This window comes from Phascolarctos cinereus, unplaced genomic scaffold, assembly GCF_003287225.1.
Source record: "Phascolarctos cinereus isolate Bilbo 61053 unplaced genomic scaffold, phaCin_HiC Scaffold_4;HRSCAF=312, whole genome shotgun sequence".
NCBI lineage: Eukaryota > Metazoa > Chordata > Mammalia > Diprotodontia > Phascolarctidae > Phascolarctos > Phascolarctos cinereus.
In genome coordinates, this window is record NW_027555847.1 from 723,772,463 (window position 1) to 723,800,159 (window position 27,697).

A 27,697-nucleotide genomic window follows, 5' to 3' on the forward strand; every position below is an offset into this window, starting at 1 on the left:
GTAGAAGTGGGGATTCCCAATCAGTATGGCTTTGTCAAGAACAGGTCTTTAAAATGGTACATCAAGATTGCTTCTCAATTCTTTTTTTAGGCAGTTGGGGTTAAGTAAGTGACTTGCACAGGGCCACACTGCCAGTAAGTGTCAAGTGTTTGGGCTGAGGCCAGATTTGAACTCAGGTCCTCCTGACTTCAGGGCCGGTGCTGTAACCACTGCACCACCTACCTGCCCTCTGCTTCTCAATTCTTGAAGGAGGCCAGTAGACTCATACCTAAGGGAACGTCATGAGGATTCCACAAAGGGCCCCAAGAAGCTACGGATCACCCCTTTGCCACACAGGATCTTTAAGCCTGAGCCTACTATGAGGAGCTACTATTACATCATGCATTTAAAAGCATTCCGAGGCTTCACCAGACTGCCTAGGAGGTCCCTAACTCAAGAACCCCTGCTCTAGAGAGAGGTCTCAGGCTCTCTCACACCAGCTCTTTATGGCCAATTAGAATCTCTGGGAAAACCCCTTAAATTTTGGGTTTCTCCCAAAAGGGTTACTGGTCTTCCCATCTGCCTCGCCACTGCCTCGAAGGTCCTGGACACCTGGCATCTGCTCTGTCCCTATGTTCCAAGGACTGGTGGTCCTGGGACCTGGCCTGCTGACGTAACCTAAGGATCCCAGGGGCACTGACCCCTTGGTTTCCAGCCCTTTCTGTCTGGCTCCCAGCTGGACTTTCTTTTGTGTGGTCTCCCCCGCTTATTGTGCGAGGTCCTTGAAAGCAGAGCTGATCTCGATTTTGCTATCTGCATTCCCAGCGCTTGGCACACAGCTGGCACTTAATAAATGCTCATTCCTTCATAAGTCCGCGTATACACAAAGGCACTCGTGGCTGGCGGCGTTCGACAGAGGCAGGCAGACACGGGATGGAGTCAGGGGGAAAGCCCTCGAAGCCCAAGTGAAGGACGGAACCCCGGGCGGCCTTGGTCTCTCCATCCCTCTGGACTTTAGCAATCTGGGAACCAAAGGTCCAGAAGAGTTCAACGCCTCCAGCAACCTGAACCCACGTTCTATGAGCGCAGGGCGCATGTTCACAAATCTGGAGTCGTGGAACTAGGCTTCCCAGAAGGCTTTGCCGCCCAGAAGGAAGTGATCTTTATTGGCCACGCCCCCTATGATCACGTAACTTCCTTCGCTAGCCTCCTTGTTGGCACCGGAAGTCAGCCACTTCCGGATCTCGCATCGCTTTCTACTACCTGAACTCTTCTCCAACCTTTATGTGGTGTGGGCTCCGGGACGGACCAAGGGCTGACCCCGCTGGAGAGCGAGGTAGGTCCCGGCACGGCCTCGGGCGCCATATTTCCCGATCTTCCTCCCGTTATGTGGGATGGCGTGGGGGGTGGGGGGGAAGGCGGGCGGCGTGCCTGCGGCCGTCCGGCTGATGGCCGCTCCCATTGGACAGCGTGGGGGGCGGGCTAAACGCCTTATCCAATCAGAAGTGGCCGCTGCACTTCCACACTCTCAGTTCTCCGCCTGTGACAGTTTCACTGACGTCACAGCTACCGGGGCTCCTTTGTAACTGATGCCTGGGCATCCCGAGTCTGCTTTTTGGGCCAAGCGACCCTGGGGCGGCGAGGCAGTTCTTCAGGAACCCGAAGACTCCTGCGGTGATGCCGCCTCCCTCTTCCCCCATTTTTCTTCTCCAGTCAGTCACAAAATCCTTACTAAGCGCCTACTGTGTACTGGGCACTGGGCTAAGCGCTAGGGATACAAAAAAAGGCTAGAGTCAGTTCCTACCGTCAAGGAGCTCACAGTGTAATGGGAGAGACAGCAGGCAAATACCTGTGTACAAGCAAGATACAGAGTGAATGAAACATTTATTAAGTGCCTGCTGCGTGCAAAGCAATGTTTTGAGTGCCGGAGAAAGAGAGTCAATTCCTGCCCCCCAGGAGCTTACAATCCAGTGGGAAAGACAGCAGGCAAACCCTTATGTACAAACAAGATATGGACAGGGTAAATTGGAGGTAATCCCCAAAGGAAGGGACTGGCTGTGAGGGGAACCTGGAAGGCTTCCTTAGGTGGTCCTTGAGGGAAGCCAGAAGGGAAAGCGTGCCAGGCCTGGAGGGTGGCCAGTGCAGATACCTGGAGTCAGGAGGCCAGTGTCACCGGGTTGGAGAGGGCACAAGCGAGTTAGATGTAGGGAAAGTGGAAAGGGGGAGCCAGGTTAGTCTGGCAGCTTTTTCCACTAATGCTGTTGACTCACACCGATTGTGCAGTTAAATAAAAACCTGTGTGGAAGATGTTAAAAACTAGGGTTTACTAGGTGTCCCCACCCCACCTTCTTGTACTTTTGATTCATTCATTGTACTTCAATTTATGAATCTGAGTGAAAAAATTTATGTTTATTCTAGTTGCATTCCCTTAGTAGATGCAGCTCAGTGCTCTGGTCTTTTGAGATCCCATCTTCCAGTATCCTTTCTTCTCCTACTTTGTCCTCCCCTTGTCTTCCTTTTCTCCTCTCCTCCCCTTTCTTTCTTGTCCCCCTCTCTCTGACTCTGCCTAATTCATTTCCTCTTCCACTTATGCTTTTTGCCCCCTTCTTTTGTGTGTGTCCACTCCTGTCTTCCCACCATCCTTCTTTGTCCTATTCCTTTTCCAGCCTCATCTCCTCCCTTGTCCTCTCCAGTCTTATCCACCTCTCTCTCCACCTGCTTCTCCTCCTCTAGTCTTCCTCCTCTCCGTAATGTCTTTGCTCTAAGCTAGTCTTTCCCTTTTATCATCCCCTTCACCTGAGCCCCTTGGTCAGCTGTCTCCTCCCCTTTGCCCCATCATGTTCTTACCGGCCTGTCCTCATCCTCCTCTCTGCCCTCCCTTTCCTCCTTTTTCTGTACTCTCCAGAGACCCCCTGGAGCCCTTTCCATCTCTTAGATTCTGTGTTTCCATCTCTCTTACTCTTTTTTCTCTTCACCCTCTTTTCTCTTAGGCATTCCCCCTTCCCTTTCCTAACCTAAAGTCATTCTCTTCTCTCCTATAAACTCTTTTTTGACAAACATGTCTATTTCTGCTGAGCGCACCACCATCTTCCCATTCACATAGGTTCCCAATCTTAAAATCATGTCTGGCTCTTTCCTGTTCCTTTCCCTCTGTGGCCAATCAATAACCATAGGCGCATAGATTTAGAATCAGTCTTCTTTCCACTGTGCCAGAAATAATATCAGTCATATGTGAAACACCTACTAAGCATGGCCAATATGCTTAAAGCAAAAGACAAAAACAGTCCCTGTCATCAAGTTTACGTTCTATCAACGGAAGCCACATGTAGACGTAGCAGTAAACTCAAAATTGTTTGTTGTTCAGTTGCGTCTGACTCTTTGTGTGCCAATTTGAGGTTTTCTTGGCAAAGATACTGGAGTGTTTGCCATTTCTTTCAATAGCTCAATTTACAGATGAGGAAACTGAGGCCAACAGGGTAAAGTGACTTGCCCAGGGTCACACAGCTAGTAAGTGTCTAGGCTGAACTCAAGTCTTTTTGACTTCCTGACTCTGGCCACTGCACTACCTATCTCCTAGCTGCCCAAACTCAAGAGTTTGTAAGTAAATACACTGGACATGGTGGTCCCTGTACTTGGGGAGGTTGAAGCTGGTGGGCCCCTTGAGTTTGGGAGTTTTGGGCTGCAGGAGTGCTATAGCAGATGGGGGTGTCCACATGAATCAGTATGGTGAGCCCCTAGGTGTGGAGGGCCGCCGAACTGCCCCAGGAGGGGTGAGCCTGCCCAGCCAGAAAAATGGAGCATGTTAAAGCTTCTGTGTTAGTCAGTTTGGGGATGGGACCGGGGAGTGGCCACCGTACTTTCAGACTGGGCAAGCTAGGAAGACCTCATCTCAAAATTAAATACCTTAAATTTTTATTTTAAAAGTAAATATGAGCTATTTGGAGGAGGGAATGGGGAAGGGGTCACTAAAGACCCCTTGTACGTGGTGTAGGGGAAGGGCCTCTATGGCATCTCTCCTTTCCATCCCTCCATGTTGCTCTGTGTTGAGCCTTTCTTCCTGTGCTGTTCTACAAAGCTCCCACCTGGTCCTCTGCTCCTCTTCCAAACAGCTGCAGAAATCCCCTCCCAGAGGGCCGAATGAGAGTGCCCCTCCTGCTCACCTGTATTCTGAGCCCCAGTGACTCAGCCCGGTGCCGTGGCCGCCCCAGTGCAGACGTGATTCCCATCCTCACTCGTTACCAATCTAAGCCACAGGCAGGTGTCGTCGTAGTGGGGGTTTTCCTTCCATAAATATGACATACACAGAGAGAGCTTCCCATGGATTTCCTCGCCTTCTGTCTCCAGACATTCCCGCAGGTGCCCCCACCCCAGGGCCTGGAATGCACTTTGACCTTCGCCTCTCAAGCGCCCCCGAGGCGCCCCCTCCCCCTGTGCGGCCGTTCCTGACTCCCACCCCCAGTGGTCAGCCCTCTCTCCCTCTCCCTTGGCCAACGTGAGCTTCTCGAAACCAGGAACTGGTTCATTTCTGTCCTTAGTTCCCCAGTGCCCAGAAGAGTGCCTCGCACATAGCACATAGCAGGTGCTTATTAACTCAGTGGTGATTGAATTGGATTCTGGGACGAGCTCACAGCTCCATCCGATCTGAACCTCAGCAGGCTGGCGGCATGGGGGCACTCCTGAGTCCGGGCTGTGGACATCGCAAGGAAGGGCCAGTCCCACTGATGGTCACCTTTTTCTCCTTAGCTCCAGCCTCTGACAAGTCTGCCCAGGTGAACACAATGGCTCCGGTGCTCCTGCCCTCCAGGGACCACCAAGTAAGTGAGACTTTCCTGTTTCCTGAAATAATGCCTTGGGTCTTTTCCATCTCCTGTAACCCGATCAACTTAGTCTTTCAAAGAATCATAGATTCAGTCCAACCCCTCATATTTTATTGTATTTCCTTTTTAAAAAATCATTTTAAAACATGTGTTGGGGTTTTTGAACATTCGGTCAATTCCTAGCATCCCCTTCCCCCTCCCTCGCTTTGTTCTAACGGGAGATCCAGTTAAGCCCCAGCAGTCAGAGCCTCAGGCGAGCCTGTTGGTGTGTGGCGTCCACTCCACCCTCTGGAGTCTGAATGCAGAAGTCTTTGCTCAGTGTTGTTTTCCTTTATATTTTTAGAGTGTATTGTTATCACGCGTGTTAATTCTGCTTTCTTCACTCTTCACAATAGAATTCTGTCCTCATTTTTTCTCCATTCCTGTCATTCACAGATCAAAGAATGACATTCATTAAACATACTGTGTGCCAGGCCCTGTGCTAAGCACTGAAGACAAATGCAAACCAGATAGTCCCTGCCCTCCGGGAGCTTGTATTCAAATAGGGAAAGACAGCTTGTGAGGGGGGAGGGCAAAAGGGGAGAAGGAGGGAGGTAGGATGTTTGCAGATAGCTCAGGGATGATGGAGGCCTGGTTGTGGGCAAGATAAAGTCCTGTGGTGCAGAGCCCCGGATTCCAGTCGGAAGGAGACAGGGGAGATAGCAAGAGGCCAGGTGGCATGGTTTAGAAATGGTGGGGAAGTGGATGGGACCTGAGCAGCTGCAGCTGAAAAAGAACCCCAGCTGCAGGGCTCTGGATGAGTAACGATTAGGCCTTTGCTTGAAGACACAGAATTCCTGTTTGGGGAGTCCTTTCTTCATGTCCTTCCCCCACCTTGTCTTTTTGTGACTTCTGCCTCTCCATAGGGCAAGTTCCCCCCTGTGGAGCCTGCTTTTAGGAGAGTAAGAGAGGGAAGCACTCTAGCAAACGGCCCAGTAGGGGAAGCCACTGTTGGTGCCCAGCTTGTCATCTCTTTCCCAACTCCACCTCTGCCCTTTGTGCTGATTTCCTGGAAGAGGCGTCTACACTGGGGCCTCCACTTCCTCTCCTCTCACTGTCCTCTCCACCCCTTACAGTCCGGCTTCTGGCCCTGTTATCTGCCCCAGACTGCTCTCTTCAGAGCGACCAGTGATCACTTAGTTGCCCAGTGCATTGACCTTTTCTCCATCCTCATTCTCCCCAACCTGTGCTGCCTTTGGCCCTGGTGATCACTCTCTCCTCTTTCATACCCTCTTCTCTCCAGGTTTCCAGGACACCCTCTTTCTCTCCTGGCCTTCCTCCTCCTTCTCTGACCACTCCTCTGCTTCTTTTGCTGGGTCCTCCTCCAGGTCTAACTATAGGCGTCCCTCCTGGTTCTGCCCTAGGTCCTCTTCTCTCCCCATGTCGAACTTCACTGGGTGGTCTCATCAGCTCCCATGGATTTCATTGCCATCTCTCTGCTGATGGTTCTCAGATCTACCTTTCCTGTCCCCGCGTCTCTACTCACCTCCAATTTCATCCCTTCAGCTGCCGGATGTCCAGGAGACATCTCAAACTCCGTATGTTCAAGGTGGAATTCGTTGTAGTTCCCCTAGACCCTTTTCCCTTCCTGTCTTCCCTGTTACTGCTGAGGGCAATGCCATCCTCCCATCCCCTTAGGTTTCCAACCTGAGGTCATTCTCAGCTCTAGCACTACCTTTCACGCCCCCTCTCATATCCAAGCTCTTGCCAAGGCCCATCAATTTCATCTCTGCAGCATTTCTCATCTGTACCCCTCTTCTCCTCCAACCCTGCCCCTCTCCTGGTGCAGCCCCTCATCTCCTCATACCTGGACTGTCACAATAGCTGCTGGTGGTCTACCTGCCTCCAGTCTCTCCTCAGACACCAAAGGGATTTCTCTAAAACTCAGTCAGGTCTGACCGTAAATGCTGGCGGCTGCCTGTCGCCTCCAGGAGCAAATACAGAATGCTCTGCTTGGCATTCAGAGCCCTTCATACTTCACAGCCTCCTATCTTTCCAGAGTGACACTGGCCTCCTGGCTGTTCTGTGGACAAGGTTCTCCATCTCTCAGCTCTGGGCATTATCTCTGGCTGTCCCCATGCCTGGACACTCTTCCTCCTCCACTCTGACTGCTGACCTCCCTGGCTTCCTTTCAGTTCAAGCTAAAATCCCACCTTCTACAGGAAGATCTTCTTCTCCTTCTCCTTCTCCTTCTCCTTCTCCTTCTCCTTCTCCTTCTCCTTCTCCTTCTCCTTCTCCTTCTCCTTCTCCTTCTCCTTCTCCTCCTTCTCCTTCTCCTTCTCCTTCTCCTTCTCCTTCTCCTTCTCCTTCTCCTTCTCCTCTCCTTCTCCTTCTCCTTCTCCTTCCTTCTCCTTCTCCTTCTCCTTCTCCTTCTCCTTCTCCTTCTCCTTCTCCTTCTCCTTCTCCTTCTCCTTCTTCTTCTTCCCCAGAGTCACACAGCTAGTAAGTGTCAAGTGTTTGGTCTGAGGCCATATTTGAACTCAGGTCCTCCTGAATCCAGGGCTGATGCTCTATCCACTGCTCCACCTAGCCTCCCCTGATATAGCTCACTTTGTATGTGTTTGTTTGCATGTTGTCTTCTCCATTAGACTGTGAGCTCCTGGAAGCCAGGGATGAAAGACCCACTGCTTAGCACAATACCAGGCACGTGGTAGGTGCTTGATAAATGTTTATTGATAGAGCCAAGATTCTTTGTTTACAAAGAATTTTCCCCCAGTTAACTGTTTACCTTCTAATCCTAATTACATTTATTTTGCTTATTCAAAACTTCAAAAATTATTCATTTCTACTTCTGTGATCATCTCTCTTCCGTGTTTAGTTAATAATTGTCTCCCACCCGTAATCATGAGAATTACCTCTCTTTTTCTCTACTTTATGTATGACGTGACTTTCTATATTTAGGTCTTGGATTCATTTGGAGCCCAGGTGGTGTGAGGTGTTGATCTAAACCTAATTTCTGCCAAATTACTTTACAGTTTTGCCAACTGTGTTTGTCAGTTACAGAATCCTACCCCAGTCAGTCATTGGCATCCTTGGGTTTATTAAACACTTTACCACTCTATTCTGTTGATCAAATGTTCTGTTTTTTAACCAGTACAAAATAGTTTTGCTGATTAAATGAAGGGAAGGAGGGAAACATTTATTATGCATTTACTGTTTGCTAAACACTGGATATACAAATAGCAAAGCAAAGATTATCCGTGTTCTCAAGGAGCTCACATCTTGACCACACCTATAGAGAGGATGAAAGGATCCCCTGGTCTTAAGAGTGAAGCTAAGGGTGGGTAAGATTTGCCATTTCCTTCTCCAGCTCTTTTTACGGATGAGGAAACTGAGGCAAACGGTATATTGCCAGGTGAGGGGACAGTCCTGGTGGTGCAGAGGGCCTAGTGGGAGGATGGCTAGGCTCCCCTCATTCCTACTTTTTCCATTATTTCCCTTGGGATGTTTGACCTTTTTTCTCCTGATGAATTTTGTTGTTTTCTCTAGATCAGCAGATCTGGATGATGATAAAGTTCTACACTTAGCTTCCAAAAGCTACCTTCATTAGGATAGGTTAGAGAAGCCATCGTGAGACAACAAATCCTAAGGAAATAGGAGTCTCAGGGGACTTAAAAATGAATAGGAGGAAAGTGTGTGAGGTTAAGGTCTGCTGCCTTCTGAGAGGCCTCCCGTCTGGAAGGAGAGACAGGATTTCACCACCTTCTGCTCACGCCACGTCTGAGAAGTACGTAGTCCTCACATAGAGTTATTGAAGTGAAACATGCCCGGAAGAAGGAGCCAGAGCAGCGTGAGATTAAAAGATCATTCTGAGGAGCTGGGGTCCTGGGGAAGGGGAGATAGCAATCTCCAGGTATTTAAATGGCTGTCCTAAGGAAGGGGCAGCGGGGTGGTGCAGTAAATAGAGCCCTGGGCTTGGAGTCAGGAGGACTCATCTCCCTTTACTAGCTGCGTGACCCTGGGCAAGTCACTTCACCCAGTTTGCCTCCATTTCCTTATGTTTAAACTGAGCTGGAGAAGAAAGTGGCAAACCACTCCAGTAACTTTGCCAAGAAAACCCCAGATGGGGCCATGAAGAGCCGAACCTGCCTGAGAAGCAACAGCGTGTGGAAGAAGGATTAGGCGCGGGGTATTTGTCCCTAGAGACGAAACTAGGAACAACGGGGGGAGGTTGCCAGGAGCGAGATCTAGGTTCAGTGCACGAGCAAAATCCCTGAAAAGCCGAGCTTTCTGAAAGCAGAGAGGGCAGCGCTGTGTACGCCCTCCTCGGAGGAGGGCCTCCTGGGAAGTCTTTGGCTTGGGCTGGACTCGTGGCTCTGAGGGCCCTTCTGCAGAGGAGATTGAGTGATTCTGCTAAAAACCCACCGAGCCCATCCTCCCGTGTTCATAAAAACAGGAGCCTGAAGATGCAGAAATGTGTCTGCTGTTTCAGGAGTCGGTGACCTTCGAGGACGTGGCTGTGGAATTCACCCCGGAGGAGTGGGAGCACCTGCGCTCTTTTCAGAAAGCGCTGTACAGGGACGTGATGCTGGAGAACTACAGGAACCTGGTCTGCCTGGGTAAGCACGGCGTCCCCCTGCTTCCTCCACTAATACCTGGCATTCATAGAGCACCGTCTGTATAGGTTCTCGAAGCACTTTACAAATATTATCTCATTTAACCCTGGGAGACAGGAGCTGCTGTCCCCATTTTTACAGATGAGGGAACTGAGGCAGGCAGATGTGCAGTAACTTCTCCAGGCTCACACAGGTAGGAAGTGTCTGAGGCCGGATCTAAACTCAGGTTTCCCTGACTCCAGGCCCAGTGCTTTATGCACTCTGGCACCCCATTACGTGCTGTGGGGTTCTCTAGTCAATGGTACAAATGTGATTCATTCTTTTGTGGACTCGGGATAGGAAACTTGTGAAAGTGCTTTGGTCTGTACCAATGGAGGGTGGCAGCTTGGGCTCCTGCCTCTCACTCTGTGAGCTGGAGCTCCAAGATTCCTCCCTTCAGACTCTGAAGATATGAAATGTCCCTTTCATCTGAGCCTACCTCCTTTCCCTCCTACTTCCTAGGAAGTTAAGGGTGTCCTACCTGCAGAGGTCCTTGTGTCATTCTCTAGGCCTTCCTAACCTGACCATTTGTCTCCAAAGAGATGCTGGTCACATCCCGAGCAGAACCCAACGCATTTCCTTTTTCCACTGATAGGGCTAGCAGTTTCCAAACCACGTGTGATTTACCAGTTGGAGCAAGGGAAAGTCCCTTGGATGCCAGAGGGTGATATCCCAAGAACCCCCTATCCAGGTGAGTGAATAAGACCCCCCACAAGTCATTACCACAGCTAATCACTGAGGGGGAAAGAATTTTGAAAATGTTGGGCAGGGAGGTCTTCCACACTCCCTCCACCTCGGAAGGTCAGTGGAGGCTGTCCCTGATGATCTGGTTTGGCTTATCTGCTCTGAAATGAAAGACTTCCTGACACTCTCCCCTCCCCCCAGTACAGACCTCTGTTCTCAGAGATGAAGAGTGTTTTTAGGAAGCATTAGCTTGCTCTTTTCCAACTTATATTGTTTGCTCTTTCTCAAGAACCATTCTGCTTCCCATCCTTATTCATTCATTATCCTTTTTTTAATGTATGCCTTAACACAATATACACATTTTGTGTGTATTATTTGTGACCAAGCTATCCTGTTGGCTTACCATGCCCCCTTCTGGTCAGTTTCTTAGTGAATATTTTAAAAGGATTATGTCGCTGTAATAACGTGTGAAATGTGAAGGGCTTTAAGTGCCAAACAGAGCAACTTGGATGTGATTCTAGAGAATTAAAGGGAATTCTGGGAATTTTTTTGAGCAGGGGAGTGAAATGGTCTGACTTGTGCTTAAGAAATATTACTTTGATAGCATGGGGTGTACACGAAGAAGACAAGAGGAACTGGTGGACTTAAGCCCAGTTAAGAGGCCATCTCCAGGTAGTCCTGCTGAGAAGTGATGAGACCCTAAACTAGAGTAGTAGCCATATGAGTGGAGAGACATATTATGGAGGTAGAATCAACAAGACTTCACAAGTGATTAGAGGGAGCGTGAGGGGTCTCGATGACACTCAGGTTGGGCACCTTGGTAATTTGAAGGATGGAAGAAGTACCCTTGACAGGAACAGGGGAGTTAGGAAGAAAAATCGATTATGGGATTCACTTTCCCTCATGTGGAAAATATGTGCCTAACTATTTCACAAGGTTGTTTTAAGAATAATTATTTTTATAAACTCTAATTGACTAAACAAACATAAAGCAGAATATGTTTGACAGCAGTTTTGTTTAATGGAGGAAAGAGAACACAGGCCCAAGTGTTAGGCAGAAAAAACAGAAGATATTTATGTGGTGGTTTTTTTTGTTTGTTTTTTTAAATTTTCTTTTAGATTGGGATACTGGACCTGAAACCATGGAGTCAGCTCCAAAGATGGACATCTCTATGGAAAAATCATTCCAAGAAAAATTTGAAAGGAGTAGTCTCTTTCTTTCCAAGTTTGAAGAAGCCTGGGAATGTAATGCCAACTTAGAAAAGGAGCAGGGAGGTGAGGAGAAACAGTCAAGGCAAATTAAAAACACCCCAAAGAAAGCTCCCCAAAAAGGGACAAGACATGTGTATAATAAATATAATAGAGGCTCCTATCTAGGACCAATCCTTTTCCCCCAACATAGAGGATCTGTTGAAAAGAACCTCCATCAGTGTGATGTTCACAAAAAGAATTGTAGATTCTATTCACACCTGAATAAATGTAATAGCATCTGCTCAAAGAAGATGTTTTCTAAGTTTAATGAATGTGAGAAATTCTTTAGTTATAATTCAGACCTTAATGACAACCACAGAATACATCTTGGAGTGAAACCAGTTGGAGATGATGAATGTAAGAAGGCTGTCCCCAATAGCATGAACCTTACTCAACAGCAAAGAATTTCTACTGCAAAGAAGCCTAATGAATGTAATGTATGTGGAAAGGTCTTTAGTCAGAAGACAGGACTTACTCGACATCAGAGAATTCACACTGGAGAGAAACCATATGAATGTAATGAATGTGGGAAGGCATTCAGCCGGAAGACAGGACTTACTGAACATCAAAAAATTCATAATGGAGAGAAACCTTATAAATGTAATGAATGTGGAAAGGCTTTCCGGCAGAGAATACGCCTTATTGAACATCAGAGAATCCATACAGGAGAGAAACCTTATGAATGTAAGTCATGTGGAAAAGCCTTCCGATGGAGCTCAGAACTTACTCGTCATCAGAGAGTTCACACAGGAGTGAAACCTTATAAGTGCAATGAATGTGGGAAGACCTTTTGCCGGAGAACAGGGCTCACTCAACACCAGAGAATTCATACTGGAGAGAAACCTTACATGTGTAAAGAATGTGGGAATGCCTTCCGTCAGAGAATACGCCTTATTGAACACCAGAGAATTCATACTGGAGAAAAACCTTATGAATGTAAGGAATGTGGGAAGGCCTTCCCCAGGAGCACAGAACTTACTCAACATCAGAAAATTCATACTGGAGAAAAACCTTATGAATGCAATCTATGTGGAAAGGCCTTCCGGTGGATCACAGAACTTAATGAACATGAGAGAGTTCATACTGGAGAGAAACCTTTTCAGTGTAAAGAATGTGGGAAGACCTTCCGCCAGAGAAGAAGTCTTATTCAACACCAGAGAATTCACACCGGAGAGAAACCTTATAATTGTAGTGAATGTGGGAAGGCCTTTCGGTGGAGCACAGACCTTACTGAACATCAGAGGATTCATACTGGAGAGAAACCTTATACATGTAAAGAATGTGGGAAAGCCTTCCGTCAGAGAGCACCACTTGCTCAACATCAGAGAATTCATACTGGAGAGAAGCCTTATAACTGTATTGAATGTGGGCAGGCTTTCCGATGGAGAACAGGACTTACTGAACATCAGAGAATTCATAGTGGAGAGAAATCTTATAATTGTAAAGAGTGTGGAAGGGTTTTCCATCAGAGAACACGTCTTGCTCAACATCAAAGAATTCATACTGGAGAGAAACCATATAAATGTAATGAATGTGGGAAAGCCTTCCACCGAGGCACACATCTTACTCAACATCAGAGAATTCACACTGGAGAGAAACCTTATAAATGTAAAGAATGTGGGAAGGCCTTCCGCCATAGAACACCTCTTGCCAAACATCAGAAAAGTCATACTGGAGAGAAACCTTATGAATGTGATGAATGTGGAGAATCCTTTTGCCAGAACAGAGAGCTTAGAAAACATCAGATAATTCATACTGGAGAAAAAACTCAGGCATGAGGAAAGGGCTTCCTAGACTAGCTGATTGCTTAATCAACATGAGTGAGTTCATAACAAAGGAAACTAAATGTAATGAATATGGGAAGTTCTTCCTTGAGAAGAAACATGATAGGAATCATACTGGAGAGAAACTTTGTGAATGCAATGATTTTGCATTTAAGTAGCATGAGCAAAATTTCAGCCAAAGCACATATCCATTTAATATTAAAGAATATAAAAGGAAATCCCTATAAATGAAGCAAATTTCTGTCTCATTTCTCAGTGGCTATTCCAAACCTTTTTTTCCTGAAGACCACAGGTGTCTCCTTAAATCTTATGAAGATAATAAATAACATATTTTTTTTAGCTCAGAGCAAAGGTATTTATTAAGATGAATGGTAAGAACAATAGCTATAAAACCCTCCCAGCAACCTGGGTTACACTCACAGAACTACCGAAGGTGTGTGGGAAGAGTGACCACCAACTTGGAGTGTAATAGGAGTGAGGCATACGTAGAAAGAAACGCACATGGGCAAGGCTGTTCCTGCCCCTTTTATGGCAAGGACTAGAGGTCCTTCTCTTTTAGAGCCCTTTCCATAGCTCAAATCTTGATTGCTAAGACCACTATAAATATATTTACTGAGAAAATGATGGCAGTCTCATAGTTGTTCACTCCCTTATCTCCCAATCCTCCAAATCTGCACAGCTATGCCTCCAAACTGTCTTGCAGTCGTAGAAGAATATGTACACTTTGCTAAGGCTAAATCCTTGGCCTGTGCCCTTGATATTATCCTTTCCTTACTGTTCCAGAACTTTATTCTAGTACACATGCGCGCTCTCTCTCTCTCTCTCTCTCTCTCTCTCTCTCTCTCTCTCTCTCTCTCTCTCTCTCTCTCTCTCTTCCCACCCCCTCTCTCTCCAGTCTTTACTCTTGACTGGCTTATTTCTAGTTATGCACAAACATACCCCAATTCTCCCAATACCAAAACAGAACAAATCCATCATTCTCATGCAGCTGTACTTTTTCTGCAGGCACCAACCCATTTATCTTCTGCTCTTTACTTCCAAGCTTCTTTTAAAATGTTCTTATATACATTGTCCGTAATTCATCATAACCATCACCACCATCTCTACAATGCCTTGCAATCTGATTTCTTCCAACCACTCACCTGAAACTGCTCTTTTGAAAATCATCATCGTCTTCCTAGTTACAATATTCAATAGTCGTGTTTCCATCTCTTTCCCTCTGAAGTCTTAGACACTATTGATTGCTAACCTCCTTTTGCATATTGTCCCCTTGTCTTCAGAGACATTGCACTTACTTGATTCTCATATGATTTTGTGTACTATTTTTTTCCCCCTAACTGCTTATTTTTATGTTCCTAGTCTTTTAAGGGGAATGTTTTACCCTTGGCCTTACTTCATTTTGCCTCTCTTCCCATTGGGGATCTCACTGAACTTCTTTTTCTGGGAAGGGCCCAGACCAGCCATTCCTCATTTGCTAGACTTCACAATTCCCCTAAGTTGGCATCTCCTTCCCCTCCCCCCACATTTCAGCTTTTTTTTTTCACCTTCCCTTTTACATATTATCTTCCTACATTAGAATGTAAGCTCCTTGTGGCCAGGGACCTTTTCTTTTTGCTTATGTTTGTATCCTCAGGACTTAGCACTAGTAATAAATGCTTGTTGGCTGACTGAGAAAAGATTGTCAAAAGTGTGTCAGAGGCCAAAGTGGGAAAAGTACAGCAGAGAGAAGGAATGACTTAAACAAAAACTTTTTCACCCCAACTGTAGTTTTACAGAAAACCTCACCAGCTTCAGCTTTATTTGGACTTTAGAAAAGAGAAGCAAACACTTCAAAGAGGCAAATTTAGGCTTGATGTTCAGAAAGCCTCCCTAACAATTCAAGCCCTCCAGAATGGGTTCCTTAACAAGTAGTGAGCTTCCTGTCATTGGAGGTCTCCAAAAGCACATAGACTCCAGATGACACACTTGTCAAGGGTGTAGTAGCAGGAGTTCCTCTTTGCCTATGGGTGGGATTAGATGGCTGCTGAAACCCCTTTCTATCTAGTTCATATCAAATTCAGGAATGGTTTCTACATTAGTAATAAGCAATTCTATAAAAGTGTAATCAATATTTTTTGGTCATGTAATTCAGTGGTTGCCATGTCCAGCGCCTCCCTGTTCCAAACCTGAAGAAGGTACTTACTTTGTATAGACATGCAGCTCCTATATAGGGTACAAATCCTGACCTCAACTGTTATTCTTGATCTGGGTTTACCACCTTTTCCCCTTTTTTTTCTTGACTTCCATATATGGTACGTTATTTTTGTTAATATAAACATTTTAATGAAAGCAATATGATTTTTTTGGTAAATTTTTTTATGTTAAACTTTATTACAAAATGAGAAAAGAAAAAAAAACATTGCCATGTACACAGCAGACCATAAGAGAGGATTTGATGTAAAAAAATAAATTTCCATTTCAAGAAAACCTATATAATAAATACTACATGTTGTTTTCAAAGCTGCCCAGCTTTTCTTTGCTTCCTTGTTGGTTTTCTTTTCTCTGCTGTGCACTTTTTACTTTATTTTTCCCAATCCTAAAGAAGGCTAAAATTAAGCATGGGTATATATACATACATATATATGTATACATGTGCATATGTATATACACACATACATATGTACATATATATAATGGATATATAGATAGATAGATAGATAGATAGATATCTATTAACATACACATATATACACTCATACACATATATGCTTTATTTTCTCCAGAATCTTTCTGAAGGTGGATAGCATCTTCATAAGTCCAAGTCTTTCCATGTTTTTCTAAATCAACTGGCTCATCATTTCCTATGCAACAGCAATATTCCAACCCAATCACATCCTATCTAAGAGATTGTCCTTGGAAGTTTTTACCCCCAATTTTCTGTATTCCTTCTGTTCTTGGCTACATAGGTTTCATTTATACAAGGTAATTTTAATTTAAAATAATAAAAATCCTTTTTACACTTAATGCTCTTGCCTTATAATATAGTTTAAGGTCTGATCCTGCTGAATCTACTTCCTTTACATCTTTTCCCCCTGGTTTCTTTGAAGTTCATGACTTTTTCTTCTTCCAAACAAAATTAACTTTATTGTTGTTTTTTTCTAACTCAGTAAGTTGGGGTTTTTTTTAGTGCTTTAGTTGGGATGACCCTGAGTAGATATTTAAAACTGTCATTTAGAAAATGATATTGGCATTACCTACCCATGAACAGTAAGTATTACTTCAGTTATTTAGATCTGAGTTTATTTGTATAAAAAGTGTTTTATGTTTATGTTCATATAATACCTATGTCTGTTTTGGCACTTATACGCTCAGGTATTTTATACTGTCTAGGTATTTTAAATGGTAAAACAATATTGAATAATATTGCTGACACTGTGTAGTTTCTCTGTTTTTCACTTTTGATTAAATCTATTTTAAGTTTAACTTTGAGATCATGATTACTATCCCTGCTTTTTTTACCTACTAAATTCTACTCCTGTCCTTTATTTTATCTTTGTGTGTATCTCTCATTTAAGCAACATATTGTTGAATTCAGATTTTTTTATCTGCTTTCCATTTCCATTTTATGGGTAAATTTGTCCCATTCACATTCTAAGTTACAATTGCTTGTGTATTTTCCTCCTTCCTATTTTTCCTCACTATCCTCACCCTGTTTACTCTATTCCTCCTCTCTCCTCTGCTTTACTTCTACCGGCTACCTTGACCTCCTATTCCTTAACCTACCCACCCACCCTCTTAAGAGTCCCTCCCGTATCCTCTTTCCCCACCTTATCCCCTTGTTCTCTTATTTCTTTCTGAATTTAGAAGACTTTTATACCCTTCTAGATGTATATGTTGTTCCCTCTTTAATCCATTCCCAATGAGAATAAGGTTCCAACACTACTCCCTTTCCCCCCTCCTAGCTTCTTGTATCTATTTTTCCTTATGCCTTATTTGTATGAGATAATTACTCCTTTTTATCTTTCCCTACACAGTTTTATTTTTTTAGAATCACCCCATCATAATCAGGTCAGCTCACACCTTTTTTTCAAACTACCCAAATTGTGATGACAATTGTAAGAGTACTGTTAATATTTTCACTACAAAGTAAACAATTTGACCTTACTGAATCCCTTATCATTGGTCTTCAATGTTTTATCTTATATTTCTCCTGGATGTTTTATGTTGAATTTTCCCTTAAGTTCTGGGGGTTTTGTCAGAAAAACCTGAAAGTCTTTGAGTTTGTTAAATGTCCATTTTTTTTCCCATTCAGGGTTATACCTAACTTTGCTGGGTAAGTTACCCTCAGTTGTAACCACAGTTCTTTTGCTCTATGGAATATAGTATTCCAAGACCTATTGTTCTTCAAGGTAGTAGCTTCTAGGTTTTGTGTAATCTTTATTGTAGCTCCATGATGTTTAAATTGTTTTTTTCTTGTTGCTTCCAATATTTTCTCCTCAACCTGGGAACTTTGAAACTTGGCTATGCTGTTCCTGTAAGTTTTCCTCCTGGGATCTCTTTTAGGTGGTGATCCATGGATTTTTTTCTTTTTTTACTTTGCCTTCTTGTTCTAGAACTTCAGAGAAATTTTCCTTGATAATTTCTTGTAATATTGTATCAAGATTCTTTTTTTAATATAGTAATTTTCCAGGTAGTTTGACTATTCTTATATTGTTTCTCTTTGATCTGTTCTCCAGATCAGTTGTTTTTCTGATGAGATGTTTCACATCCTCTTCTATTTTTTTCATTCTTTTGATTTAGTTTTATCATTTCTTAGTGTCTTAGAATGTCATTAGACCTCTTCATTATAAAGATGAGGACATCTTAGAAAGGTTCTTGCTATACAAAATTCACAGTGAAAACATTATTATTTTCTATTGCATTGCCAACTAAAGTTTCAAACACTTTACATCAGTCTTTCAACAAGTGAATCCACAACAATTTAACTTATAACTTAAAAGGATCCAGATTTAAAAAGAACTTACTACTTAACCAATATTTCTAATAGAATGAATTATCAAATTAATGTTAAGTACTCTCATTATCTACATTACCGATAGGTAAACTGAGGTAACTTAAGATCACACAATTAACAAATTTTCACATCTGTGCATTTTCCCAACACTTTGGCTTAATCCCAAAAAGAATAAGTTCTGACTTATCATAAGCATCTTATTAGGAGAGACACGTTTCATTTAAAATGATACCAGAATAAATTCAATTATACCTGGATCTATTTTCCCAATGGTATTACACAGAATCTCCATTTATAATCTCAATCATTTAGCATTATGTTTTTCACAAGTGCCATTTATTCCAGACATTTCATACTATGGGGCCCACCATTTCCAGCTGACGCACTGCCAAAGATTTTTGTTTTTTGTGAATGTGTGTGAGGCAGTTGGAGTTAAGTGACTTGCCCAGAGTCACACAGCTAGTGAGTGTTATGTGTCTGAGGCTGGATCTGAACTCAGGTCTTCCTGACTCCAGGGCCAGTGCTCTATCCACTGCGCCACCTAGCTGCCCCCCAAAGATTTTTAAAAGTGCCAGTCTGATATTAATTTCTAATCTGCCCCAATTATCCCAACAGGCAAGCACACTCAAGAACACACTCTAATTTAGTTCGAATCTGGATTTCCTAATTACCGATTGCTTAAAATCTCAGAAAGAACCCACAGCTTCTCAATGTGTTTCCAGCTCCCTATCACTTTCCCATATTTATTTCCAAATCAATCTGCAATTTTTTATTACTATTTTTTCCCAATAAAATACATGCAGTTTCACACAGTCTTCCCACCTAAGCAAAGACAAAATTTTCCTCAAACCTTTCTTTCAACATAATTAAACCTTCTTCTTCTTGTTATACACCTCTCCCGTGGTCTGAAAACCCACACCTTTCTTATTACATTCATATTGTTTTTCTCATTCCCTAAATTCTCCTATTTATTCTGATAGTATTTTGGGCTACTATTCTCTAATCTTTACTTCACTGAGTTTCTCTTTGATAATTTTAGTCTGCGTAGTTGTTTACACAAAACCAGTGACTCACTAAGAACATTCACTCACTACAGTTATAGTTGTACTTTGTCAGGACTTTACTTCAGACAGTCAAACTCTGTTGAATTATTGCCAATTCTATTACTCTCTAAGCGATGGACGCACCAGAGATCCTTAAAGATGCTTCTGGAAATTAGAAAAATCTTTAACAGCTTACAAAAACCTGATCTATTGAAATGACATTTAAGTTCTGCTGTATTATTCACAGACGGAACGCAAAAAATTAATCCCGATAAAATTTTACTCCCAGCCCATGTTTTCTTAAATAAATGTATATCTTATGGGCAAGAAGCAAGACAATTCTTAAGATACACATACATAATCTGTCACACAACTGGGTAGGAGGCTCATATAATTTACAGCAGAATTTCTAATTTCTTTTTTTTAAAGGCAATTGGGGTTAAGTGACTTGCCTAGGGTCACACAGCTAGTGTCTTAGGCCAGATTTGAACTCAGGTCCTCCTGACTCTAGGGCTGGTGCTCTATCCACTGTGCCATCTAGCTGCCCCTCAAAATTTCTAATTTCAAAAGACACTAATTCAAAAAGTCATTTCTGAATTGATTTCTACTTCACTTTAATTTGTACTCCAATTAGATTTTCTAATCAAATCCTATCTACTTTTTGATTCTTCCCAGATCTCTGTCAGAAACCAGGAAAGAGCTAACATTTAAAAAGTGAGTTTAAGCTTTTTTTTTTTTTTAAACCTCACTCTTATTCCTTACATGCTTCTCTCTAATCAGAAAAATGACCTTCCTTTCTTGGCTGTAAAACAACTTTCCCTTTGCACTTCCAGAGCTTCCTTAGAGTTCAGGAATATAAAGAGAGACTTGTTCTGAAGACTTAAAGAACTAAAATAAGATCTCGAGACACAGATAGGTTTTTCCTTCTACATTTCTTGCACACAGTATTCTAAAAGCCATCCTAATAAAATGGCACAGACAGACCCTGTACAGACATAGTTGTAGATACATGGAAACAGACAGACCGCCATGAGAAATAGTCCCAGTACTTCTTCACTGGCCAGGTTGTAGTTACCAGCCTTGATTACCTCTTCTGCTCAAAGAAATCTTTTACTGGTTCAATTTAATTAAATGTAAGTGACAGTCTTTGCATATTGTCTTACTCGCTTTGGTTGCTGGAGACTGTGCGGTCACACGCACAAATCAGATTTGTTCTATGATTTCACAGCCACCCAAAGACCTTGCCTACTAAGGACCCACATGGTGGCATGTCACTACGCCCCTCAATACCCTGAAGGGGGATCTATCTATCTACCTATCAATCAGTCAAACAGGTGAACACGCATGCATAGAAAGGTCGCAGTGACCTTGCAGAGGCTCTCCTGACCTACAGCATGCCTGTCTTCTAAACATCTTTCTTAACCTGGGAAGATCTGTATGGACTGATGCTGAGTGAAGTGAGCAGAAGCAGGAGAACGTTGTACACAGAAACCGCCAGGTTGTGCGATGACTGACGTTGATAGCCTTAGCCCTTCTCGGCAATGCGAGGATCTAAGACATCTCCAAAGATCTCGTGATGGAGAATGCCATCCTCAAAATCTTATAAAGCAATTGTTGAAAACTAAAAATAGATACATATCACTTAATCCCAATTGGGGGGGGGAGAGAAGAAGAGAGGGATAGGGAGAGAGGCAGAGAGACGGAGGGAGACTTTCTTGAACAGGTGCACGCATCCTCTTCCTTCTGAACTACATTTCCCAGAAAGCGCTGCGACCGCAGTGGAAGGCCCCATTGCCCCACGTGACTACGGTTCCTCCCAGAAGTCAAGCTTTTTCTGGCGGTCTCCACGCTTCCGTAGTCCGCTACCGCCTTGGCTGAGGGCACTTGGGGGTGTGGAACCCTCCTCCCTCAGGCAACCTGGTGGAGATTGAGGTAGAGCGTTTCCCTCTCCCTCCTCCTCTTTGACTTCTGCCCTTCCTCTTAGCTCCTCCACTCCACAGTCCTCCCTTCCTCCTCCTCCTCTTGCTCCCTGCCCCTCCCCCTCCTGAGCTTCCTCTTCCCCATTCCCCCTCCTTATGCCCCTTCCCCTCCTGCGCTTCCCCTGCTCCTCCCCCAGACCGGTCCTCTGCGTCTCTCGGGCTCTCTTCTCCCCCTCCCTTCCCGCCTCCCACTTCCCCTTCTGGCCTGTTTCTACGTGCTTCCTCGCTCTCCTCCAGCCTCGCCTTCTCCCTCCTCTGCTGTAACTTTCCCGTTCCTTTCCTCCTCCGTCTTCCCCTTTCACTCCTCCCTGGCCGCTCGCTCCTCTCCGGGCCGGCGCTGCCCGCGCTCCGCTGCCCGGTGTCTGCCCATTCCGCCCTGCCTCCCTTTCCAGCCGCATCCCCGGGCGCTGTCCGAGGCCGCCCCGCCCCGCCGCGTGGATCCCGCTGGTGCCCCCCCTTCTCTCCCCTCCCCCGCTTTTGTCCTCGATCCTCACTTCCCAGCGGAATCATTCCTCCGCCTCCACCCCTCCGTCTGGGAGCACGGCACCTGCTTCCACCCGGGCACCCGAGCCCCCGATCTCGCAATGTCAGCGTCCTTTCTTCTCCTGGAGTCCTTCACCCCATCCCCCATCCCGTGGATGGGGTCTTCTCCGTGCTCTTCTGTCCAACAGACCATTCTCTAATGAAAGGTTTCCCCCGTGCTAGACTTAAGGTCAGGCACACGGTAGACAAAGACGCAAGTCAAACGGTCTGTGCCCCGAGGGCGCGAGGGGTCTGTCCCGGCACACGTATATAAGTCACTAGAAAAGTAAAAATGAAGACCAAGTAATCTTCAGCGTGGAGAGGGCAGGCACGGGGCTTGGGTTTGGGAGGGATCCTGCAGGGCTTCACGGAGGAAGCGTGCTGACACTGAGCCCTACAGGAAGCGAGATATTCCCTGAGGGGCGGGGGAAGGAAGATGGGAGGTAGAGCGCTACAGGTGAGAGAGGCAAGCAGGCAGACCCAGCTGGCATCTGGGCTGGGGAATAGGCCTGCAAAGGTGGCCTGGAGCAAGGTGGCGGAGACGGGCCCAAAGCACCTCTGTTCCTGCTCCCAAGGAGCTTCCAGGCTCATGAGGGAAAGGAGCTGCAAGCAGCTGAGTGCCGTGCCTGGCACACTGTAGATGCCTAGTACCTGTCATTCGATTGAGACAGACGAGGTGTGCAGGATGCAGTCTGTAAGTCAGCTGGTGGAAGGCTGGAAGCCTTGAGGAGGACGGAGAAAGGCTTCTTGTCAGAGGGGGCGTTTTAGCTGCACCGGGAGGAAGCCAGATAAGCCGGGAGGCAGGGATGAGGAAGGAAGCTATTCCAGGCCTGGGGAGCAGCCCCTAAAAATGCTCAGGGTTGGTCCGCCCATGGAGCACTGGGTGGGAGGCATAGCACATGGAAAGGTGGGTTGGGTCACATTGTAAGGATATTTATTATATGTTGTACCGAGAAATCAGCGAGTGAAACCCAGGAGTAATTTAAAACATGGATTTAGCGGCTGCAAGGGGTATGCACATCCAAATCAAGCAGCCCTGATCAGGGTTTGAGCTAGGGTTTATTTGGAAAAGAGCATGGGAAAGAAATGCCAGGAACACTGATGAGATAATCCAAAGGTGCAGGTGTCTTTGGGGGCTATGGATGGGAAAGTACAGGGAGTATACTGAACAGGGAGGGAGATGACAGAGGTATGGATCTTTGGAGTCTGGCAGGAGGAAGAGTCCTTGGGCTGGCCAAGGACACCCCTCTCCCTCTGTCTTGATGAGAGAATGCTCTGCAACAAGGGAAAGCTTTCTCACAACACAGGAACTTACTGAGGAATTGGGAGGCTTCCAGAGACATGATCTGGGGGCTGGGGCCTGAGCAGCCCAGCTCTGTGTAGCTGTACCAGGGAGAGAGATAAGGGTCCTGCTGAGGCCCATGCATGGATGACTGCTAGGCACAGGGTCCTTGGGCTGGGGAGTGGTTGTTAGAGATGGTGTTTCTGAGACTAGGGAGGCATTTTGGGGCAAAAGTATAAGCACAAGCATCCGAGCACCCCATCATTACAGGTCAGGGATCACACAAACCAGACCAGGTGTCCTGGTCTCTGGTATAAACGTAATTATCTAAAGCCATTATATCGCAAGCTTTCTCATCCATTTGCGTTGGAGGTACGGGCTGTGCTGAGCTATGCAAGAGAACATTTCACTATTGTTTACATTTAGGAGGAAAGAGGTCTGGGGCAAGATTAAGCACCAACTTTTGCTTTCCATGGCTTAAAGGGCCTTACTACCTAAATGGCAAAATAATGTTCTGCATTACAGTGTGATATTAGAGGCAGTAAGGAACTGTTTGGGCATCCGGGTGGCACAGTGAGTAGAGTGCTGGGCGTGGAATCGGGAAGACTCGTCTTCTGAGTCCAGTCTGACCTTAGCTGTGTGACCCTGGGCAAGTCTTTTAACTATTTGCCTCCATTTTCCTCATCTGTAAAATGAGCTGGAGAAGGCAATGACAAACCACTTCAGTATCTCTGCCAAGAGAACCCCAAATGGGGTCAGGGAGAGGCAGACACAACTGAAACAATTGAACAACAATAAGGAACCACTGGAGTTTACTGTATAGGGTGGTGGCATGGTCAGGCCTCGTCTTTACAGAGTATTCTTAATGGAAACCGTTAAAGGCTGTTGCAAGGGTAGATGAAGGTGAGATGCGATGAGGGTATAAACCTGGGTGCTGGCTCTGAGGGTGGACACAAAAGGGTGGACAAGGTGGTGGAATCAGGAGCTTGATTAGACTTGAATGAAAGGGCAAGGATGACAGAGGTGGTGAACTCCCATGACTGGAAGCCTGGGGGGCCTAGACGAAAGCTCCTGTCTTCCATCTCTTCCACCCTCCCCTCCCTTTACTTCATCTGCACATGCAGGACTCTGGCTGAGGCCATTGCCCTGTGTCATTCCTACAGCCATCCTTGCTTCCTAACTGATCTACCTGCTTCTGGCTTCTTCCCGCCCAGTTTTCAGAGGATCTGTGAGATGTCCTTCCCAAGGCCTGGGAATGAATCTGTAATTGTGCTCCTAGATATTGAGCAGCTCCCTGGCACAAAGTACAGGCTCCTTAGCCTGGTGTTCAAGTCCTATTTCTCTCCGGCTCGCTTCAGTTTATCCGGATTAATTCCCTTCATTGGGCCCCAATCTGTTCACCAGCCCAGGAATGTTGTTCAGAGGTTCTTTCATCAACATATTTCCAGAAAGAGCTTTAGACTGTATACAGACCTAATCGACTAGCTCTCTCGTAACGGAGGCATTTCATCTCCTGCTTGCATGTATTTCTATAGGCCATCTTCGTCCCCATCATCAACAGCCCCCTTCTGATATATCCTCATTACCCTGGGCTCTCAGAGTTCTTGTTTTCCTTCAAGGCCCTTCTCAGAACCAACTCCTCTGGGTAGTTTTTCCTGATACTGTTTCCCCACCCCACCAGGACATAGTTCTCTTTCCTTAACTTTTCTCGTATTTACTTATATGCGTATGTTTCATATCAGGCGTATAATTTTCTTTGTGAGTGTTTACAGTTTGGAAAACTCAAAGTCCACAGGTCAGGGTTTGATTCATCGATTGCCTGGTCTTAAAGGACTGAGAAAATGTTAAAAATGCAGATTAAACTTCAAAGTGAGTGTGTTTGTAAATACTGGAAGACTATTCAGCCTTTAGCAGCAGACTCTGGAATATCAGCCCCACCAGAAGGAAAGGTCCCTGAGAGCAGGAAAGAACGTAGGCCTTTCTTTGCTCATTACCTCTGTGCCTGGAACAGAGCCTGGCCCGTAGCAGGCATTCAGATTAGATGGCCTGATTGGGTATGATCAGAAGGAACAGCCCAGAGCTCCCTGGAGATCTCGAGCTCAGCAGGGTGTTGGAGGGGCATCTCTTGGACGGGGTGTGGAGGCTACAAGAGAGGGCCAGACATGCACCTGCTTATGGTTCTCTTCTCCTGCTCTGATTCCTGAGGACTCTGTGCTTTCCCTGGAAGCGGGAGCATCCAGAAGGGAGAATGGCCCCTGTCCTCCTGCCCAGTGAGGATTACCAGGTATGTGAGAGTTTGTTGATGAGATCATTACCTCCTCCCTCCGCCCCCTATCCCAGCTCCCACTCAGTTCACTCATAGGTGAACTATGTTGTGTGGTTATTTCAGTCACGTCCGACTCTTCATGACCCCATTTGGAGTTTTCCTGGCAAAGATCCTGAAGTGGCTTGCCATTTCCTTCTCTGGCTCATTTTACAAAGGAGGAAACTGAGGCAAATGGGGTTAAGTGACTTGCCCAGGGTCACACAGCTAGTAAGCGGTTGAGGCCAAATTTGAACAGGCAGGACTTAGTGATCTATCCACTGGACCTAGCTGTCCTTATAAGTTAGCTATGCTGTTTGTGAATGAGTGAGAAGTAGACACTCATTGTAAGCAGCCAGAAACCATGTTTCACATTGCTGCTAGTTATCTACAGGGATCTAGGGTGTATGCTAGCATCTTACTTGTCACTGTGCCTGAATAATCCCCCAAAGCTCCCTTGCCCAGCCACCTCTCCCCTTGTGTGGTCTCTTCTTATGAAAGGGTCAGCTCCTTGAGGGCAGAGCCTGTGTTGGGGAAGGCCCTTTTGTGCTCTTTCATCCCTTATATCCTCTGGCATCCTTCAAGGCTCAGGTCAGCTACTACCTCCTCTTCCAAGGTATTCCACATTCCTTTGACCAATGGTGCATGCTGTCCTCAAACAAGCTTTCATTTACTCACCTATGTACGCATTGTACTTCTTTTTATCCCACGTAAAACTTAGGCCCCTGAAGGAAAAGCTCATTGGTCATTTCATTTTCATGTCCTTTGCCTTGAAATTAAGAGTCCCCAAATAAAGGTCTGTGGTATTGAGTTAATAGGAGCAATGTAAAGTTCTGATTTGGGGGGTCGCTGTGTTGGTGCTCTGGTTGGAAGAGCCGCCTGATTGACTTTGCTCCTAGGGTAGCTCAGAACTCCTGAGCTCAAGCATTCCGTCTTGGACTGCTCTCCCCACCTGCTGAGGAAGTGGTACCTCCGGTGCTTGTTCAGGTGTGGGTTGCACTAGATGGCCTCTGAGGGGCCTTCTCCCTTGTTGCATTCTGTGAAAACCAGCCTTGACCTCTTGAATCCCTCAAGGGGCCCTGAAGATGCAGAAATAGAATTGGTATTTCAGGAATCAGTGACCTTCAAGGACGTGGCTGTGGACTTCACCCTGGAGGAGTGGGAATGCCTGCGCCCTGCCCAGAAGCAGCTGTACAGGGACGTGATGCTGGAGAACTATAGGAACCTGGTCTGGCTGGGTAAGGATGGCTTCCCAGGGACTCAGACTCTCTGTAATGGGGAACTTTTGCTTCCTTCCATACTGAATGCTGTGGCTTCTCTCCTGTGTTTAACAGTTCTTGTTTCTTTTTTTTTAAATTTTTATTTTTAGGCAATTGGGGTTAAGTGACTTGCCCAGGGTCATACAGCTAGTAAGTGTCAAGTGTTTGGTCTGAGGCCGGATTTGAACTCAGGTCCTCCTGACTTCAGGGCCAGTGCTTTATCCACTGCGCCACCTAGCTGCCCCCAGTTCTTGTTTCTTTTGCAGAAACTCTAGGTTGCCCATCCTTCTGTGGCCACGTCACAGGCTGCTTCTGCCTGTGTCCAGGTGAAAGACATTGGCAGGTTCATTGTGTGGTCCTGAGGTTCTTCCTGTGTTGTTCCTTTTCCCCTCAAGTCCGAGATCCTTCCCTAAAGTTCCTGTGTAGATATTGGAGACATGGAAGGTTCCCATGGTCTTGGGGGGGTCCTTTCTGGGGCCAGGTTCACTCCTTAATGCATTCTCCTGTACGTCCTAGGAGCCCAGGTCAGTGGTCCTTTGTCCCTCTCTTTAGGCCTTCCTGGCATTCCCATTTTTCCCTGTGAGAGATGGTCCAAATTCTGAGCCAGCATCTTTGCATTCCCATGTGCAGGACTAGCAGTTTCTAAACCAGCTGTGATTGGTCATTTGGAGCGAGGGGAAGTGGTTTGGGTGTCCGAGGGAGAGGGCCCAAGAAGCACCTGTGCAGGTGAGTGAGTGCAAAGCAGGTGAGTCGCTATCAGCAACATCCCAGCTGGTTGTTTGGAGAAGGGCCTCTGACAGGCTTGGTCAGGGATTTCTCACAGCTCCTGAGACTACTGTGGAGCAGAGCTGAGGCCGTCTGGGATGGGCTGCTTCCCAGAGCCTCATCTTCTGCTGCTTTCTCCCTCCAGTCTCGGGGGGGACGTCGAGAAAGGAGAGAGTTTTCTCTTTCACCATTTTAGTGCCTGACCTGCTCCTCAGGAGCCCTTCTGCTTCTCCTCTCATGAACGTTGTGTGTCTCTGTTGTTTTGTGACTGCTAACTGATGAAGTCAGGACTGGACACGGCCCATGTGTTGTCATGTCCCCTTTGGATTGCTTTTTATTGTTGTTCCATCGTGTCTGACTCTTTGTGACCCTGTTTGGAGTTTTTTTTGGCAGAGATACTGGAG

The 27,697-nt window shown here is 45.7% G+C and overlaps 2 protein-coding genes across 4 annotated transcripts in view; both read left to right on the forward strand.

Annotated features, from left to right (window-relative positions):
* Positions 1-1,090: 1,090 nt before the first annotated feature.
* Positions 1,091-16,616, forward strand: LOC110215127 (uncharacterized). Of its 3 annotated transcripts, XM_020996322.2 has the most exons (6): positions 1,299-1,315; positions 4,723-4,793; positions 8,325-8,562; positions 9,268-9,394; positions 10,026-10,121; positions 11,233-16,616. In XM_020996322.2, the coding sequence occupies exons 4-6, from the start codon at positions 9,361-9,363 to the stop codon at positions 13,140-13,142; spliced, it is 2,040 nt and encodes a 679-aa protein (XP_020851981.1). In that variant the 5' UTR covers positions 1,299-1,315; positions 4,723-4,793; positions 8,325-8,562; positions 9,268-9,360; the 3' UTR covers positions 13,143-16,616. The 3 variants fall into 3 exon arrangements, with proteins under 3 accessions (XP_020851982.2, XP_020851981.1, XP_078010600.1); XM_020996323.2 differs by lacking the exon at positions 8,325-8,562 and having other exon boundaries at positions 1,091-1,315; XM_078154474.1 differs by having other exon boundaries at positions 8,325-9,394.
* Positions 16,617-20,979: 4,363 nt separating this feature from the next.
* Positions 20,980-27,697, forward strand: part of LOC110215126 (uncharacterized) — a 31,564-nt gene continuing 24,846 nt past the window's right edge. Inside the window, 3 exon segments of the mRNA XM_078151850.1 lie at positions 20,980-25,251; positions 26,381-26,507; positions 27,159-27,254. Of these exon segments, the coding sequence (XP_078007976.1) occupies positions 25,216-25,251; positions 26,381-26,507; positions 27,159-27,254 (259 nt within the window). The 5' untranslated portion in view covers positions 20,980-25,215.